At 38.7% G+C, this 21,057-nt stretch overlaps 1 protein-coding gene across 1 annotated transcript in view; it reads left to right on the forward strand.

Annotated features, from left to right (window-relative positions):
• Positions 1 to 8,078, forward strand: part of gcnt2.2 (glucosaminyl (N-acetyl) transferase 2 (I blood group), gene 2) — a 49,478-nt gene extending 41,400 nt beyond the window's left edge. The window contains exon 3 of the mRNA XM_002932669.4: positions 3,510 to 8,078. Coding sequence (XP_002932715.2) covers positions 3,510 to 3,700 — 191 coding nt within the window. The 3' untranslated portion in view covers positions 3,701 to 8,078. The remainder of the gene's footprint in view (positions 1 to 3,509) is intronic.
• The last annotated feature ends 12,979 nt before the right edge of the window (positions 8,079 to 21,057 follow it).

Consider the following 21,057-nt stretch of genomic DNA (forward strand, 5'->3'; position numbering starts at 1 on the left):
CATTTAATCCCAACTAAGATATAATTCATCCTTATTGAAGGAAAAACAATCCTGTTGGGTTTAAATAATGTTTTTAGCAGATTAATCAAATTACAGAAAGATCCCTTATCCAGAAAACCCCAGGTCCTGAGCATTCTGGATAATAGGTCCCATACCTGTACCAGTTTAATTACTTGGATGTCAGATTTTTTTTTTTTTTAGCTTACCCTTGAGATGACTTATATTTATTGGTTTGTTAACCAACTTTTTAAAAAGGAAACTTGTGATCCCTGAGGTGTATCATATCTCCATAGCAGTTCATGCACAAGGGAATTACCAGATTGACAGTTGTGAGAGACGCTTTGATGTGTTTATGCTGTATAGTTGTTAAGGGATACGGACCTGTCTAAGTTGTGTCATTCAGCACTAGAAAACATTAATCTTAATTAAAAGAAGTAAAACAAAGTGGAACCAAAGGCCCCAGAAAAGTTTTCTTACATCAACTGCTTTAATGGAAAAGGGTGGCTATGCTGTTTCTTACATGTAGTCAGTGATGGAATTGGGAAAGGATGTAGAGTTATGCCATCTCTCCACTCCACATCTCTCCATGAATTCTGAATCCCAGAACGTTTGCTCCTCTCCACTACTGCATGCTTTAAAGGGGTTGTTCACCTTTAAGTTAACTTTTAGCATGATGCAGAGAATAAAATTCTAAGACAATTTGCAATTGGTCTTCAGTTTTATTATGTGTTTTTTTTAATTATTACATGTTTTGGAACTCTCCAGATTGACATTTCTGCAGTTATCTGGTTGCTAGGGTTTAAATTGCCACTGCATGTAGTTGAATTTTGTTTCCTTAGATAAGTATCTGGTGTTACAGGTGGAACATGTGTTCTCAACCCATTTATAAACTGGGGATCCCCTTGCAGCCAACTGACCTATTTGACACCTGGTATGAAATACTGATGCGAAACTGCATTTTCATTCTTACTAAGCTTTAACATAAACTTTTGGGATTTTCAATCCTAAAAGTAAATGTAAGAAATTGGTTAACGTTTTAGAAGATGAGTGAGGAGCCCCTATTACATTGCCATGCAGGAACCACTAGGTGCTACAGGGCATATTTATCATGCTGTGTAAAAAGTGGAATGCAACATTACCAGTGATGTTGCTCATAGCAGCCAATCAGATGCTTTGCTTTTGTTTTCTAACTGTTGAAATCTAATTGCTGATTGGTTGCCCTGGGCAACATCACAGGTAATGCTTCACTCCACTTTTTACAGGGCCCTGCAGGTGCCCGTGCCGGTCCCCCTCCCCCCCCCCCCGCAGGTGCCCGCGCTGGTCCCCCTCCCCCCACCCGACGTCCTCCCCCGGGCGCGCAAATTTAACACGTCACGGGAGGAGCGGTCAGGCAGGAGGCCCGCCTGCTAGGGTCGGCAGCCCAGTCCGACCCTGGAGTCAATACATGGAGGGGTTTGTTACCGGTATGGAAATCGAGGCACCCACTGGGCAGTTTCTCCATGAGTGATAATGTATCCAGTGTTCGATTACCCCTGAAATGTAAAAAAAATGGTTTACGCTTTTCCCTATCTGACACCCTAGCCCAAACAAAGTTCAAGGTTATGTATGCCCCTAAGACTTACTCTTTTTAATCATGTTCAGTGTGCCATGGAATAGAATGTAACTTTATTGTGCTATGGGGTGATTTACTAAAACAAATACTAGTGAGATACCAAAGGGGTCCAAACAAAGCTTCTGGACTCAGATGTCCATTGATAATGATTCTTATAAGTTGAAACGTAGAAAAAATCTAAAATTTAAGCCCTGCAGTATTACCATATTATTGGAACAGAGGTTTGTATACCATTCAAATTGGTTTGACACAGGCACAGTATTCTTGCTGCGCTTCTTATGTGTCAAATATTTGCCCCCTTAATAAGTACTCTCACCCCTACCTTCAGCATGTACTGTTAGTGATTGGATCTAATAATAACCACTGCTTCGTTATTACTTACCACTTGGTACCCTGAGGCACAAATTGCAAAGAGAAAATAAGGTTACTGAGAGCATATATTAGGCACCTAGCTAGTGCTGCCAAAACAATTCAGTTAATAAAGTGAAATCAGAGTGGACAATATAACCCTTAGCCTTTAAACATTTTGACACAGACAGATCCTTTCCCTCAACATTTACTTAACCACTCTTGTATTCTCTAGTAGCAAATAATTCACAGACCAGTTAATAGTAAAAAGAGTTGGTGTTGCATAAGCCACACACAAGATGTGTTCCCATGTCATGAAAAAGGGTGCTATAAAATTAAGTGATCTAAAGTTGTATAACTTGTATTTAATATTTTGGGGGGGTCATTTAGACTATTATTAGTACTCCAAGGAGACACAATATTAAGTTTCCACAGAATCTCTAATCCAGAAAGGTTAATCAAACAATCCTTATGCTTTTTCTGATTTCCTTTTTCTCTGCAATAAGAAGTCAGTGCCTTTTAATTGAGGCTCAAAATAATCCTTTGGTGTTTTTTAAAGGAACAGTAACATCAAAATATGAAAGTGTTTTCAAGTAATTAAAATGACTTTATTATTTTTTTTTTTATTTTAAATTACTTTTTCAAGCTGAAAAGGAAAATAGACACAGGTTAGAATGAATACCATCATGAATACTGTAAAATACCATTGCATTCAAATTTTATTAAAGAGTTAATCTGTTATCTGCGATGTAAACCTGTGACTTTTCTCCTTTTTCAGCTTGAATGGCTGCTCCCCTCCCCCTGGAATAAAAATGTTAACAAGTCTTTTTTTTTTACTAATTATTATTCCAGAGCTGGTCAGAAACTGGGTCTTGTACACATTCAATATAAGTAGGGGCTGAAAGCTCAAATTCCTCTGAATGTCTCGTACTTTATTCATCTTTAATAATCAACAGGGTGATTTGTCACATACAGGGAATCTAGTTTTCAAGTTTTAGAACCGGACAAAATGCCAGCTAGTTGAACGGTATGTGACATCATGGGCAGCCCCATGTCACAGTCCTGGCCTCTTCTCCAGTGTCATCCGATTGGCCCAGCATCATTGCCCCATCCTCTTTGTCTGGCTTTTGGTGCTGTCAAAACCTTTTCATTTATCTGTACATTCCTTTATTATTTTCTGTTATTTAGTAGCCTGTTTATAGCTGACACATCTCTCTCACTGTTTATTTACATATTCATCATTGATCAGAGGTTTACTGAAGGTGGCCATACATTATAAAATCTGCTTATCTGGTAATGGCCACATCGACGTGCCAATATATATATGCCACAGGATTTTTAAACCTGTGCAATTAATATCTGAACAATTTTCGCCTAAATAATGTCCATAAAATGCAATTAGGCAACAGATGTCCTGTCCCTGTTCTGAACACATTAATAGGTAAATTATCTGTAATTTATTCATATACATAACAAAAATATACTACCAAAAAAACAAGGAGGGAAGGTACATAATAACATTTCATTTCTATTTGTTTTTTCCAATTAGGTCATTATGTGCGTGATATATGCATATATGGAACAGGAGACTTGCAGTGGTTAATGAATTCAAGAAGTATATTTGCTAACAAATTTGAAGCAAAGTCATACCCACCGACTGTGGAATGCCTTGAACTGAAGGTCAGAGAACGAACTTTAAATCAGAGTGAAGTCACTGTGCCACCGGAGTGGTACCTGTGAGCAAGGAAAGAAGGAAAACACCAAGGAGAAAGATGGAGAGAGTTGGACATGAAGTAGAAAAAGAAAGATGGTTTTTCTGAGTACTCTTCTTAAGGCCAAGCAGATAATGGTCATAACTTCTGGTTTCCTTCAGCAAATTAAAGTCAAATCTTACATCTTCAAATTGCAAATTTGAAGACTTCTAAGTATCAATGGGATTAGGTTTTAAACACCAAGGTGTCCATGTTAGTAGCAAATACTAAAGCTTGCATGGTGATTCCAAAGTCATTTCTGACTGAATGACCCTATACACTTTTCATTTCCCATTCCATTTGGAACATTCATGAAGTAAAATTGGAATGGGGACTGCTGTTGCCTACATTATTATATAATGGAGTCATAGTGATTATTGATGTTGTCAACCTGCACCTGACCCAAACATGCCCACATTTAACCCACACCCCACCCTACCCAGGGGAGGGTGGGGTGTGCCCATCTCTGGCATGACCCAAGGGGGCAGGGCGAGACAGAGGCATACATTTAGAAATACAGACTGCCAGATGAGCTGCATTTTAGGCAGATAACAGAGTTCAGCCCCAATCTTCCCATGACCCACAAAGGATGTGTGGATGCTGGCCCCAACCTGCCTGATCTGCGATTCCCAACTGGCATGCACATCACTAAAAAAGCAAAACAGTAAAATAAATGTTGAATTTTATATAAAGTCTGGTAGACCTAAAAATGTGTAAAAGAAAATATGCGGTTTTCTATGCAGCAAAGTCTGGTGATGTGTGGTGAATTCTGACACCTTTTTAACACAGCATAATAAATAGTCCCCATAGTATTAACACCCATCTTTTTGTGGTATGAGGTATTGTATTCAAAGAAAAATAACTGGAACGCCTATGCAAATGTTGGTCATTTTTCTGCTTTGGAAGACCAAACTAACCCCTGTATGCAATATAAGCCTCAAAGTTTGCCGGGTGTAGTAACACATAGCAGCCAATAAGATGCTTGCTTTTAAACAGGTGACCTGTAAATGCTTTCTGCTGGTTGCAACTTCGAGCATCCCTAAGACTGATGTCAGACGTGGCGTATGGCGTATATTTTTGGCAAGCAGTATCCTCATAAAATCGCAAGAGAATGCAAAGTCTCACGTTTTTATGCGTAATACGGCTACATGTGCCTGCACCCAAGTGTATCTCATTCATTCGGGTGCAGGTACAGGCTTGCTGAAAATATACGCCATACGCCTCGTCTGACATCAGCCTAAAATACTTGTTCTAGCTGTAGAAGAGAAAAGTTTGACATTCCTAATTATTGTCTTTTTCTATAGAAGGGCCCCAGATTTTTATCTTTTTTTACCTCTGCCTTTATTTTAAGTAAAAACAGGTGGCTTGTTTGCAGTAATAAACTCATCTTGTGAACAGAGAGGTATGAACAGGATTTACCTGGTGAATTTGCTCTTTTTGTTGGATGAGGACCTATAATTTCAAATGTATATTTGATAACAAAACAAAAATATTATTTTATTTACAGTTATGTCTTTAACCGGGTCTTCATTCCTGAAAACTAAACTGGGGCTGAGAAGCTGGTTTTGCCAGTCTGGAGGCACATATATAGAAACATTTGTACGTGTTAGTGAATATTCAGACTAGCCTTTTTCACACGTGAATTAGCTGTTTTTAATATGTTTGTACCTGTAACTTAAGCTGCTAAATACTGTGGGTGACAGAAAAGGAGATGTACAGATACCAAAAGTGTTACTGTTTCTCATAACATCTCTGGGTATCTGTGTGTGTGGTTTAAAAAATTTAACACGGCATTTCCCAGAAAAGTACAAAGTGCTGTTTGTGGTTACTGAAATATAAATTCTAGTGTGAGATGACACTGAGCAGAGCAACCTCAGAGAGGGTGAATACATATCTACGCCTGTTTACCTGTGTCACAAATACACCAGGAAGTGGGAAACATAAACCAGTGTGCACCATACAGCATATCAGGTTAGAACCTATGGCTTGGTCATTTGACAGGAGCACAGAAAACCAAATAAAAAATAAAAATAAATAAATATATATATAGTTGAGGTGCTACATACCTATACCAATTAACCCCACAACATACTTTTAGTTACCCTTTTGTGCACACATTTCTGTGTGGGCTTTACTAATTAGTGCCGACATTCTACCTGTACTTTCTGGAAGTGCCCCCAGTATTTCACTACACATATCTAACAAAGGGCAATATTTTTCTGCAGCACTTTACAACATCCACTCTAAAACCATACAGGCACACCAACTGTCACCATAAGAGAAAAGCACCTAATTTTCTTATCTAATACAGCTGTAGAATCTATAATCTGGAATGCTTGGTACTTGTAACACTTGGTATGTAATACCGTAAGTATTCTGCTGCTGTAAGATGCCATGGTTTATCGGGCTTGTAGGAGGGCTGTTTGGACCTTCCTGTACTTGTAATGCCAGGGCCTATTTTAAATCTGAATCCGGACCTGGTATCCTGCTATCAAGGCATACCTTTTACCTACTACAAGCACAATAACTCAAAGTATAAACTAACTACTCATTTTAAAGGGACACTATCATTTAAAGAAATGTTTTTGTAAATGGTTTAATGAACGAAAACAGTTTTGGTTAAACAATTTGAAGAATATAATTTCAAAAATATCACTCTAATATGATTAGGGCAGACAGTTGCAGCTAACAGAAATTGGTGAAGTTTCAGCTCCATCTAGTGTCCCCTAGATTATTGAGTAATTTTTGCACCTCTTAGCCAGTGCAGGATGGCCTGAAGCTGTAAGCCATATTGTAACGCCTTACCTTCTTATAATTTTAAAAATGGCCAAAACCTTGACAAAAAGAGAGTTGCATGGTAGTCTCTTTAGTCAACATCCCTATATAAACATAACAATTGTTACTATACAAAAATCCACCAATCCTTCCCACCCCTATGTTATGACTCCCCCTGCTGGTGTGCTCATAGAATGCCTTATTCCTGAGTATTTTCTTGACCCCTATTTCAGTATGAAACGTTGGTTGCCTGAAATGTAGCAAATGTGCTATTTTGTACAGTTCTAGGGATACCACCATTTAATTTCCCAAACTCAGTGGTGATAATTAAAAATAAGATGGGAAAAGACAGAAAAGAGATGGGAGCAAGTATACAGATGTTGAAAAATAGGTTAGAGGGAAGAGGATAGTGTTATAAGAAATATTTATTTGTAAGTGACATTTGAAAAATATATAACAATGGAACTTGACAGCTGATCTGTTAATCCTTTTGTTGTTCAGCATAATATATATTTATAAATATATATATAGGTTTATATATATTATTTATATTTAAAATAATTTATATTCTGGTTGCATACCACATTTGGGGCATAGTAATATATAGTATGACTGACTTCTGACTTCTATTTACTTCTTTTTCTCAAGAGTACTGTATAACGATTATTATTTCTAAGCTCTTGCAGATTGTTGTTGTTCTTTATATATATCCTAAAGAACTGTATAAATATTTTAAATACCTTCAGGTTGAAAAATTGTATTAAGAGTGTATAAATACCCTTATATATATATATATATATATACTGTATATATACTGTATATAACACTGGAACTTGACAGCTGATCTGTTAAACCTTTTGTTGTTTAGCATAATATATATTATATATATTTATAAATATAGTTATATATAGATATATATATAACTTTGCAAAAATCGGCACTCACCAATCCAAAAGGCAATGGCCGGGTGCTAACCCAAAGAATCCATCCAGTACAAATAGAAATCAATCGGCTTCAGTGTCCAATAAATCAGTTATGCTTAGTATGCTTAAATAAATAACTGATTTATTGGACACTGAAGCCGTGAGTGCTTTCTATTCGTACTGGGTATATATTATTTATATTTAAAATAATATATATTCTGGTTGCATGCCACATTTGGGGCATAGAAAATGTATGACTGACTTCTGACTTCTATTTACTGCACTGAATAAATGTTACTTCTGTTTCTCAAGAGTACCGTATAACTATTATTTTTAAGCTTTTGCAGGCCATTGTTGTTCTTTATATTTATACCTTCCCCCACTTTGCAAAAAAAAAAAATCTACTGAGGGGGCCTGGCCTGAACAGTCCATCCTCTACTGCCCCTCTCCCAGCCCAGGCCCCGCATTCCGGGACTGCCTATAACCTGGGCACCCTGCAGGGTCTGCTGTATAGGTAGTTACGCCACTGGGAACTGTCCTAATCAAATTAAAATCATTATTTATTTTAAAGTTTTAGAGTTTTTTTCATTTCATTCGCATGAAAATACTTTATTCATTTGTGCTTTTAATATTCAGACTTTTTAATAAATGAGTTGATATCTGTGTCTGCATGTTTTGCGCATCTTGTGGTTTTTGAAATATTTATATATTTTGTTCTACAGTTTTTAAGCTTGTACTTGTAACTGCCATTTGGATGCTAGGGCTGGCAACAACTGATTTTGAATAAGGACCTAAAAAAAGAAATATAAGTAATTAGAATAAAAAATAAACCCTTATAATAGATCTGGTTTGGTTGCTGTGGTCAAAGACCCCAACAGTCAGAGAGCAGGAAGAATAGAATAACTAGTAATACAGAAACCAAACAAAACCAATATTGAAGAATGACAAATGAGTTTTTTATAATATGCAAACAGCGAGATAGGAAGCAAACACACACCGTTGTTTAGAAAATATACATCTATACAATACTAACCACCATATGTTATAAAAAGCACAAGAAGTTTGCTTTTTTTATTTGTAATTTAAACAGTTTAAATGACATATTATAGTAAGATATAAGTAACCCAGAGTAGCTAAATGCACAAAATATTACAGATATACTTTTGGGTTATATTAAAGCGGTAAGAATTGGGAAAAAATAAGAATAACCAAATATACCTAATATTTCATTGCTAGGCCATGATTGTCTAAAGTCTGATGGGATTCTTCACAAGAAATTATCATATTAAGAAGTTTGCCTTTTAAAATGTTAAACCATTATACAATAAAGCAAACATCGCATTGGTTGCTATGGGTAACTGCACCTAGGTAAACTTTGCACCTTTTATTACATATGGGGGTAAATAGCTGTCAGGAAGTGTGGTAGCTCTCTTACTTCACAACTACCTGTGCAAGAATAGGCACCTATTTATAGATCTTTATGAAATCAAATTCAATGGGGCTCCAGTCCTTAAGAAGGATATTAATGATCTGGAGAAAGTGCAGAGACGTGCAACTAAACTGGTTAAGGGGATGGAAGATTTAAACTAGGTGAGGTGAGACTGTCGAGGTTGGGGTTGTTTTCTCTGGAAAAGAGGCGCTTGCGAGGGGACATGATTACTCTGTACAAGTACATTAGAGGGGATTATAGGCAGTTGGGGGATGTTCTTTTTTCCCATAAAAACAATCAACGCACCAGAGGCCACCCCTTTAGATTAGAGGAACAGAGCTTCAATTTGAAGCAGCGTAGGTGGTTTTTCACGGTGAAGGCAGTGAGGTTGGGGAATGCCCTTCCTAGTGATGTGGTAATGGCAGATTCTGTTAATGCCTTTAAGAGGGGCCTGGATGAGTTCTTGATCAATCAGAATATCCAAGGCTATTGTGATACTAATATCTACAGTTAGTACTAGTGGTTGTATTTATAGTTTATGTATGTGAGTGTATAGATTGGTAGGTGTGGGTTAGGTGTGCTGGGTTTACTTGGATGGGTTGAACTTGATGGACACTGGTCTTTTTTCAACCCTATGTAACTATGTAACTATGTAACTATGTAACTATGTAATGTCCAGAAAAAAATATTTAATCTGCTGAGCAACCAGTGGAACAGGTCAGAAGTATAGGTGGCCAAATCAGATCTGCATCCAGTATTTAGATCTGAGTCACATTTACTATGGCCGCAACACATTTAGCCTTAAAATAGACAATACAAAATCTTAGTCATTTGGCTTGCATTTCCGCCAGTCAGTAATCTGCTGTTAGTAATAAAAATGCTTATTAATAAATCCAATATTTATATAACTTGAAAAAAAAATGTGAATATTATGTTGAACATAATCTCTACAGCCATAATCCTCCATATAGGGCAAACAGTGGTGCTTCCATTTTAAATTAGTGGGAGGGGATCAGTGGTAGGTATCAAGTATGTTGATTATTGACATAAGCAGCAGTGATCAACACGCCCTGGGGCATTATTGCCCATTGGCACAGATGGAGATTTGTTATAAAAGTTGTAACTACAATAAGCTAACAAATCTCCTTGTGTGACATGGACTTTAGAGCTCACTAGTCACTGTGGGTTACTTGTTGTGACTGGATATTTTCAGATGATAATTTTGGCTGCAGAGATTCTCAAACAAGACAAAAACTCCAATGCTGCAATTTCTTTTTCTAAGTGAAAACATTTTGCTGCGTGCACCCCTGGTGGAAAAGACTATAGCATGTGTGCTGCTATATCTATTGAAGGTCTTTAATTATACAGATTTTAATGTCTGGGTGACAGGTCCCCTTTATGTTTTCCAATAGAAAGCCCAATAATATGTACTTATATATATAAAACTTTTCCTCCAACCCTACCACCCCTTCCAATCAGATTTTTGCTGTTACTATTCTTACCGTATTCATCCATAAAAAATGGATGACTGAAACTGGGCAAAATATGACCAATACAGCCAAAAAATAAATTTTCTGCACTCATCCTTATCAATATTTAAACTTACAATAAGACAATCAATATAGGTTATTCTTTACATGGCTCTTTTCTACCTTATTGCATCAAAAGTTTAGATACGACATTTGCCAAGGCCAAAAAGCAAATTCAGTGTACTGTAATTGTAAATAGAAGGACTCTGTTCTCAGCTTTATTTTTTTTCCCTACAATAATTCTAAAGTTTCGTCTTTAAACATATATTGACATAAAGGACAAATATAAAAATATAAAAGGACACCAGATCCAAACTCAGTTAAGTGCCCTAATAGTTGACTAAACACTTGCTGCAAGGCAGATTTTTGGCTACAGTAAACTGGCACCATCACATACCGTATATACTTATACTTGACTCGAGTATAAGCCTAGCGTGGGAAATTATTTTACTATGGGACTAGGTTAAATACATAAACAGCATGGAGTTGGAGAGAGAAAAGTTTGCCTCATAGTTTTTATTGTTTAACCTTTTATTATTTTTTATTTTTTTTAACTGTCAGTTTGGGACGGCTAAGGAAGCTGCCATACTGAGTATCAATCCGCACATCACTACCTCTCATATAATATCACATAGTACATATTCACTGCCAGTCTTACTGTCCACTACCATTTTCCTTTCACTTCATAAGGAAATGCTTGGCAGCCAGGGAACTAGCATTTTTCAATTTGCCATTTGGGAAGTACTTGCCATAATGCTGTGCACTCCCCTGTACACGCTTCCGTCCTGCTGTCTTCGCTCCTCTGCGTGCGCTCCCAGCATTTAATCGTGCGCTTCAATCCTATGCTGTGTGCGCTCCCTTGGTATCAGTGATTCATTCCAACGCACGTGCTTCAATCTAACTCAGGTCCCTTTGGATGCAGACACGTATGCACATATGCAAGCAAACACGCACGCGTCTGCTGAAACCTAGAAACAGCCATACGCGCGCATGCCCACCCACGTGCGTGTTTGCTTGCGTACGTGCATACGTGTCTGCATCCAAAGGGACCTGAGTTAGATTGAAGCACGTGCGTTGGAATGAATCACTGATACCAAGGGAGTGCACACAGAGTAGGATTGAAGCTCACGATTAAACGCTGGGAGCACACGCAGAGGAGCGAAGACAGCAGGATGGGAGCACGTACAGGGGAGTGCACAGCATTATGGCAAGTACTTCCCAAATGGCAGGGCGTATATATACTCGAGTATAAGTCGAGGGTGACTTTTTCAGCACATTTTTGGTGTTGAAAAACTCGGCTTATACTCGAGTATATACGGTAGTTACCCCCGTCAACAACTACAGCTAGCAGTATAAAGCTATGGGAATTTATTTACAGGAATTGCCAGGAACGGTGCTGTCCATCTTCTGTGGTATTGAGGGCAGGAATTTTTCTGGCCTACATGGTGGAGGGCCGATAAAGGTTTGGACCCCTCCACTTCTTTAAACCGCACCCACTTCAAACCACACACAAGAGGTTTTAAGACCATACCCAAACTAATGGTGGTAGCGCAGCAAAAAACCAAATAGTTGATGCTCACTGTAGGGATACCCCCTTCATTCATATGTGAAAGAATTATATTATATCATATTAAGACATACCCTTAAATCCATATGCCTCCTCTTCCCCTGTGGATAGAACAGCTACCCCCAGCATATAATTACACACCTTAGGGACCATATAATGACCTTTTTTAAATGCTACCAAACTCCCAGAAAAAAACCCTGCCATATTCACTTCCCACAAGCAGCATAGGGCAGGCAGAGTATGGCACACAGGCAGCACAGGGGAGGCAGAGTATGGCACACACAGGCAGCATAGGGCAGGGAGAGTATGGTACACACAGGCAGCATAGGGCAGGCAGAATATGGCACATGCAGGCAGCATAGGGCAGGCAGAGTATGGCACACGCAGGCAGCATAGGGCAGGCAGAGTATGGCACACACAAGCAGCATAGGGCAGGCAGAGTACTGCCTTTGTGTGCCAAACTCTGCCTGCCCTATGTTGCCTGTGTGTGCGCCATACTCTGCCTGCCCTATGCTGTGTGTGCCATACTCTACCTGCCCTATGTTGCCTGTGTGTGCCATACTCTGCCTGCCCTATGCTGCCTGTGTGTGCCATACTCTGCCTGCCCAATGCTGCCTGTGTGTGCCATGCTCTGCCTGCCCTATGCTGCCTGTGTGTGCCATACTCTGCCTGCCCTATGATGCCTGTGTGTGCGCCATACACACAGGCAGCATAGGGCAAGCAGTACATACAGAGACACAAAACTGGCACTGCTCCTACAGTCTGTCTGAGGTGTGAACAATGCAGGGGGGCAGTTAAGATCAGTAATGATACTATTTACAGCTTACAGAAGGGTGACCAGACAGGTGGGGGGGTCACACAAAGGGGGCTGTAGGCCTAGTTTCTGTATGTGTATCCAGGGAATGACTGGTATCTGTGTAACATCAATATTGTTGGCTAGTGCATGGTGCATTGCCAGATGAGTAGGTAAAGAGGATCTGTAGTTCCTCTTTACTTTATGCTGCTCCAGTTGTTCAGCTGTCAGTCCAAACAAAAAAAAATCAATCATGAAGATACACTACAGAGTCAGCCTAGTACATCTGCCCTCATTCTTAGAAAGCAATAATGTGTTTTAGTTTCACTTGAAAGTGTGTAATATAGAAAACAATAATCCATTTAACTTCCCCTTGAAAATGTGTCAAGGACAGGCTGTCACTGAGTATTCTATTTCTCTCTATTCTAAGCCTCCATAGGAATCAATGGTTCTCGCCAGCTTAAACATGGCGTACTTTTTGTCAGTCAAAAAAAGTCATAAATTTTACATATACATATTTTACTATGCTCAGTTTTATCTCAATTTTTTTGAGAAAAAAAACGAAACAATCATATATTGCCAAAAAACACATACGGAAACCTCGAAAAAAATAGAACATTAAAAATCGAACTTATAGGGGCACATTTACTAATCCACGAACGTCCGAAAAGCGCCCGAATGCGTTTTTTTTCACAATGGTCGGTATTTTGCGATTTTTTCGTAAATTGTCGCGACTTTTTCGTAGCCGTTACGACTTTTTTGTAAATTGTCGCGACTTTTTCGTAGCGTTACGACTTGTGCAAATTGTCGCAACTTTTTCGTAGCCGTCGCGCCGAGTACGAAAGTTTCGGATGCATTCAAGCTTCAGTATCGTGACTTTCCTTGGGCCAGGTTGGAGCTGCAAAATCATGCAAAGTCTGAAAGTTTTGCCCGCCGTTTATGAGCGCTCAATACGAAAAAGTCGCAACAATATACGAGCAAATCGTAACGGCTACGAAAAAGTTGAGACTTTTCGCGCAAGTCGTAATGGCTACGAAAAAGTTGCGACAATTTACGAAAAAGTCGTAACGGCGACAAAAAAATCGCAGAAAATACGAAAAAGTCGCAAAATGTTCGTTTCCAAATCCATTAGGATTCGGATTTGGATTCGTGGATTAGTAAATGTGCCCCATAGAGTTGTCTCTGCAACATAACCTCAAAAAAAATGTTATGATCACTGATCCTAAAGTGCTCATCCAAGAATTTTGGATTCGGTACATCGACGATATCCTGTTCCTATGGGAAGGACCACTTAATTTACTGAATGATTTCATTACTATTCTGAATACTAACAGTTTAAACATCCGACTTACCGAAAATATTTCACAAAACATGGTCGCCTTTTTGGACCTAACTATTGGCATAGATGAGCAATCAAATATCACCACTGACCTGTATAGAAAGGAAACCGCTACTAACACAATCTTACATTTTGAGAGCTATCATAAGAATACCGTAAAAAGATCCGTACCAACGGGAGAATTCCTAAGACTTAGACGTAACTGTACCTCTTTTGAAACTTTTCGTCTAAGGTCAGAACAGCTAAAAACCAGACTGAAAGATAGAGGCTACTCTAACAAAACTTTGAAACAAGCATACCATAGAGCACTTACTACCAATAGAGACAATCTTCTTAAAACTAAACCGGTGAAAACCCAGGATGACCAACAATTACGATTTATAACAACTTATAGCCCACAGACACATAGGGGCTGATTTACTAACCCACGAATCCGACCCGAATTGGAAAAGTTCCGACTTGAAAACGAACATTTTGCGACTTTTTCGTATGTTTTGCGATTTTTTCGGATTCTGTACGAATTTTTCGTTACCAATACGATTTTTGCGTAAAAACGCGAGTTTTTCGTATCCATTACGAAAGTTGCGTAAAAAGTTGCGCATTTTTCGTAGCGTTAAAACTTACGCGAAAAATGCGCAACTTTTCGCGTAAGTTTTAACGCTACGCAAAATGCGTAACTTTTTACGCAACTTTCGTAATGGATAGGAAAACTCGCGTTTTTACGCAAAAATCGTATTGGATCCGAAAAATTCGTAAAGAATCCGAAAAAATCGCAAAACATATGAAAAAATCGCAAAGTACCGATCATTACGAAAAAAACGCAATCGGACTCCATTCGACCCGTTCGTGGGTAAGTAAATCAGCCCCATAGGGTACAACAGATAATTCAGGAATTATGGCCAGTGATACGTCAAGATGCAGATTTACGATCTATCCTGCCTGAAACAGTTCCCTTTTGTTATAGGAGGTGCCAAAATTTGGGTGATCATCTCACTAGGAGCCAGCCCCCAGTTAAGGGGACCTTTAGATGTGGAAGCTGTGTCTCTTGCAGCATGGTAAAAAACCAAGACTCCTTCACTGATCGATTTGGCAATTTACAGTATGTAAATGATTATATCAATTGCAAGACATCTAATGTGATATACTGTATAGAATGCCCTTGTAATAGAAAGTATGTTGGCATGACCACGCAAAAACTAAACAAGAGGATACAAAAACATGTAAGTACTATTAATATGGCAAAAGAAGATCGGCAAAAGAATAAAATCCTTAGTACAGTGGCAAGCCATTTCTTGATGTATCACAACGCAAATCCAGAAAAATTGCAGTTCTGGGGAATAGAACACGTGTCCCTGGGTATTAGAGGGGGCAACATATCTGAATTCCTACTAAAGCGTGAAAGTAAATGGATTTATACATTGAACACTTTAGCTCCGAGTGGACTTAACGAGAAAATTGACTTTTCTACCTTTTTAAGATGATTACCAGTTTGTGTTTGAAAAAATCATTTGGGAACTCAAATTTTAATTTTCCAATTTTCCTTTACGCACATGATCACTTACCTTAAAATGCACATTCATATGATACGGTAATTTATTTCCGATTCAATCATTATAAAATGATACACTGATTGAGTGATTTTCGTTCACAGGGGATCAATTAATTTTTTCTCCCCCTCACACACTTTATTATACATATTTTTTATCAAGGACACACACTAATTTGTGCACACACTTAATGGATCTGAAATTTCATATAATATCATCACATCCAGGAACCTTCACAAATTTAAGTATACTGCCTTTTTTAGCAGCACATGATTATAAGCAACACACATTAATTTCGGACCTATGCACTATTTGATTTTAAAATTTGGAATTTGTATTTTATATAAAAAAAAAAAAAAATTCTTTTTTAGAATTCCCAATATAACACAGACAAACAAGTATGATTATTTTCTCTCAGTTGATAAGTAATCATTAATCTCTGCAGCAGTAAAGGGTACCTTATTCTCCTCGGGATAAGATCATGATAATTACTAATAAATAGTATCCAACTAACAAATATGAGTATCACAAGACTGAGGAATTAATTATTGCATCCTTAAAACTACTTAAAATTTAAATAATTTTATTATAATAAATCAAAAACAACATCATTAGGATATCTAAAATGCAAGGGGCTATATTGCTGTTAACCTCTTCTCCGTTCTTGTAGAAACAGCAACCTCTCAGAGCAATTGTAGTTCACGCGAGAATGTTGAACATGTATGATTGGTGGGGGAGCATATTTAAACAACTCCCACGGAGGCTCTGATGTTCGCCTTGATAAAGCATCATATGCGAAACGCGCGTCGGCGTTGCAGCCCGTTGTTTGTTGTTTGCTATGCTTTGCTAACTTGAATGATAATGGCTAATTCTAGATCAAATAGGGACAGTTAATGTTGATGGCACCAGCTTTTGGCTGCCAAGGGACATGAATAGTGGCTCCCTTTTGTGTTCTGTAATACTAATGGGAGTTATAATTCGGCCAGAACACCACTAAGGGGAGAAAATCCGCTTGATATTCTTGTAATATAATCGGATCCGATAGCACCTGCACTTAAACACTGAGGCGGGTGAGTAGATCACATACAATAAGCAACTCACCGACCGACATATGTGGCACTGAATATTTAGACGGGAACCCATGGTCATTTGGGGGACCCTCGCCGGTGAAAGCACCTCTGGCTAGGTAGGCGCACTAGTGACACAGATAGTACCATGGGCGCACTTGTTGGTTATAGTATCGGCAATTAGTTCTTAGTGTTAAGCCGACCTGTGGATTGCATACTAATTGGGCCGACGAGATACCTATCCAACTGCTCCTGTAGTGGAAGTCGGTCCCGCGTCTACCCTATAGCTAACTGATAGTACGGGTAGTCGGGCTTGTAATATATTCGGTGCCGGATGACTCACTTGTCGGGACGCACTTGGTAAGCGGAAGTGCGGACAAGGAGTTCCCCGTGCTAAACGGTCAGGTAGACTATACAGTAAGCCTATGTACTTAATTCCGGTAAACATATTGGCCAAGTTAAAGAACTCTATTTGTACCCAGCTACTCTTGAATGACTTCTAGAGATTATTAAGAGTTAAACTGCGCCGTCCGGAATAAAGAATAATTGTGTTCTGATCAATGATTTAATTTCAAGCACTGAAGCACAGTGACGCAATAAAGGTTAATTGTAACCCGGTATAGTATGCAGTGAGCAATGTAACTGTTAACTCAGCTCACTCTGGCGTAATTCTATAATAGAATTCTATTGGATTTATTAAAACAACTAATTTTCCCTGTAAGGCCGTGATAATATAGTCAGACCCTGACCCCGGGAATACTAACTATAACTCCCATACATTGTTAGTTGGGTGTGAATAACAGAGGGCGGATCTGGGATTTTCAAGGTATCACCGCGGTGAAACCTATATTCGCCTTACTAATACATGCTAGTAGCTCACAATAGATACAGTGTGACTTATCCATGTTAGATTAGTAGACCCCCAACACTTACTGTCTCTTAGTAGCAATTTCAGCAGAGCAAGATTCTTCCTTTGCGATACTGTTACAATGTTGCAATATAGAAAGTGAAACTGTTCTAATTCTAACAAACATAGGACTGCTTTTTCTTTTAATCTTTCCCGTCCCCCGAACATATTTTTAAACCAATTTCTTTTAGAAGTTATATAAATAAAGGTTTATTTTAACTCTATACATGGTGTGCCTTGATCAAGTGTATGTCTTTTCTCGTTACTTAACCTAGTTCCTTACTACATTCAAGTGCACCCACAAAAATAGCTATAGTGCGTGGTTTAATCTCAAACTTAGGAACATCCAAGAATTTTGTCTAAAAAATATGGCACAAAACATTAAAAAAAAATTACAATAGTTAAAGGGGTGATTCACCTCTAAGCTAATTTTTAGTAAGTTATAGAATGATCTATTCTAAGCAACTTTTCAATTGGTCTTTATTATTTAATTTTTTTTTATAGTTTTTGCATTATATGTCTTGTTCTTCTAACTCTTTGCAGCTTTAAAATGGGGGTCACTGACCCCAGCAGACAAAAATCTATTGCTTTGTAAGGCTACAATTATATTGTTATTGTCACTTTTTATAAAGTATTTTTCAATTTAGGCCCTCTCCTATTCATGTACCAGTCTTTCATTCAAATCACTTCCTGGTTGGTAAGTTAATTTGGACCCTAGCAACCAGATAGCTGCCAAAACTCCATACTGGAGAGCTGCTAAACTCACTACATTATACTAAGTTACCTCAAAAGTGAACCACCTCTTTAAAGCACAAGTATTATTCTGTCAGCGATTGATTATATCTGGAACACATACCAAGTAGAGTAAATTGTTTCCTCTGATATTATTTTGAAAACCCCTTTTATGAATCAGTCACTGCAGAATTTAAAAAGCTTGTTTAAAGGGGTCATTCACCTTAATTAATTTTTTTTAAAAAATAAGGAGATATAGTAATTTACATGATATTTGCAATTTGGTTTAATAAAAAAAACCCAATAGTTTTTAATATATCTAACTGCACTGGCAGCGCTGCATAAATTATCTTCACTCTGCCAGTCAGGGAACTCACGTAGCAGAGAGGAGGAATTACCGATCATTACTGTGCGCACCCCTATACCCCTGTAATACAGGTGAACTACCCCTATAAGAGTTAACAGTGCATGCTGCCAGTCCTGGGATACAATTTTTTTACCCTTTATTTATAGAGTGCCAAGAAATTCTGCAGAAATTTATGTCATTCATATCAGTCCCTGCCCCTGTATAGCTTACAATCTAAGGTCCCTATCACTACACCAGGATTGGCAATCTTTAGATTCTGGCAAATACCAGACTAAAGCAGAGGGTCTCTATAAAAAGTCATAGATAGTCTTTGGGGCCCATTCACTAAAGGCCGTTAACGCTTAATGCATAGTTTTATGCGTTAAAAAGTGTTCGATAATTAAGTACCAATTCATCAAAGTCATGCGCAAAATCCTGATTATCGCAAATCGTTATTTCCATCGAACTGAGGTAATTAATGTATAGAAATATTACTAACGCATAATTCACAGACATATTTGAAGCTCCAGTTTTCAGACTGTAATTTTCAGAACAGTAGTTTTCAGAAAGTAACTGCTAGGTGCATAATAGCATGCGCTAATATTGCGTGCTACGAAATAATGCATAAATATATTGCATGTATAAAAATATGTCATCGCAACATAAATAACGACAATAACATCGCTTTTTAATTCAGACAAGTGTCCTTTTAGTGAATCGATCATTAACTCGCAAAATATAAGAAGTAATATTTTTAATGCATGCTATAAATATCACACGTTTTTCAGACTTTAGTGAATCGGCCCCTTTATATGTATGTATGTATAACTTTATTTGTAAAGGGTACGCAGCGCTGTACAATCTTATATTGCTGTTAGGGGGCTGTTTGGGCTTTTGTGTACTTGAAGTGCCAGGGCCAATTTTGACTCTCTGTGTTCACCTGCCTGTCAGTTTTATCAGGAGCCAATACAACCTTCCTATATGTTTTTGGAGTGTTTAGGGGCATAACTAGAGGCCTCTGTGTTCTTCAAATGCTATGGCCTGTTTTGAGTCTCAGTCTTGACCTGCCTATCACATATAAACACACCAAGGTCAGTTTTATCAGGATGAAAATTACTTGCTAAAGACACTTTTTTTAACTTACATAAAAAACGCCGCTGGAAATCACCATGTTGTAAAAATGGTGTGTCTCTCTTCTGAAATCTCACACATGCGCAGTGAATCATGCCATGTACAGTCATTTTTAATTTGACCCCAGAAATTTAGCACAGGATAAGACAGGCAGCGATATATTTAGAGACAAACAGCAGAAGGGGTAGGGTTTCTGAAGCAATGCTCGGTTCTTTATTCACACAACCCCCCCCCCCCCCGTAGCTTCTGAAGGCTGATGCCACACGTGGCGTTTTTACGCTGCATATTTTCGAATTCTCTCAGCGGCTGAAAAACCCACAATATTGCAATATCATCATCCATAGAAATAACTTGAAAAGACTCGAAGCAAACCACACAATGCGCAAATACGCTAGAAAACGCCTTAGCACGGATTTTTCAAGCGTTGGCCGAAATACGCCAGTATTTGCACAGCAAGCTATTCTATTGTATACACAAAGGCAGCTGCCAGACCTAGCGGAAATACGCAGTGTTTTTTACTATTTCGCACTATTAGCACCATGGAAATGGGATTTGCTACGTCACCAGTACTAGGCTGAAAAACGCCATAGTCAGGGGCTGTGTGGCTTGTGCGGCGTTTTGAGGCTGAGAAAATACGCAGCGTAAAAACAACACGTGTGGCATCAGCCGAAAGGCTTTGAACTCACTCCCCCAACCCGCCCCCCACCCTCCATGCCTACAGCTCCGTTCAGAAAACCCCCCTCCCTGTTCCTTCTATACTGATTGTGCACCTTTCACATCAATTTGTGAACAGAGCTGTAGGCAGGGGGGGGGGGGAGTGAGTTCAAAGCCTTTCAGAAGCTACAGGGGAGGTGGTTGTGTGAGTAAAGAACCGAGCATTGCTTCAGAAACCCTACCCCTTCTGCTGTTTGTCTGTAAATCATAAGTCCCATCAGAAGTCATGGGGGAGAGGGGAGTACACTTCCTAAATTCCAAGCCCATCAGAAGCTCCAGGGGGGGGGGGGGGGTAAGTAAAGAACCAGCATGGTGGGGGAGAGGGAAGTGACTACAGAACCCAATAAATTACAGCTACATTAAAAAGGCACTGGGAGGGAGAGAGACAGTATAAATTGCAGGATCCTCCACCTGGGCAGCTATCAGCAATCTGCACTTCCATTTCATAATCTACTGTTCCATTCTCTATGTGAATGACGCCACCTCTATCCCCCAAGCATCCCTATTAGACACGCCCACCTGTGACATCATATCCTCCCTCTTTTCT

The sequence above is a fragment of the Xenopus tropicalis genome, chromosome 6 (assembly GCF_000004195.4).
Source record: "Xenopus tropicalis strain Nigerian chromosome 6, UCB_Xtro_10.0, whole genome shotgun sequence".
NCBI classification, from domain to species: domain Eukaryota; kingdom Metazoa; phylum Chordata; class Amphibia; order Anura; family Pipidae; genus Xenopus; species Xenopus tropicalis.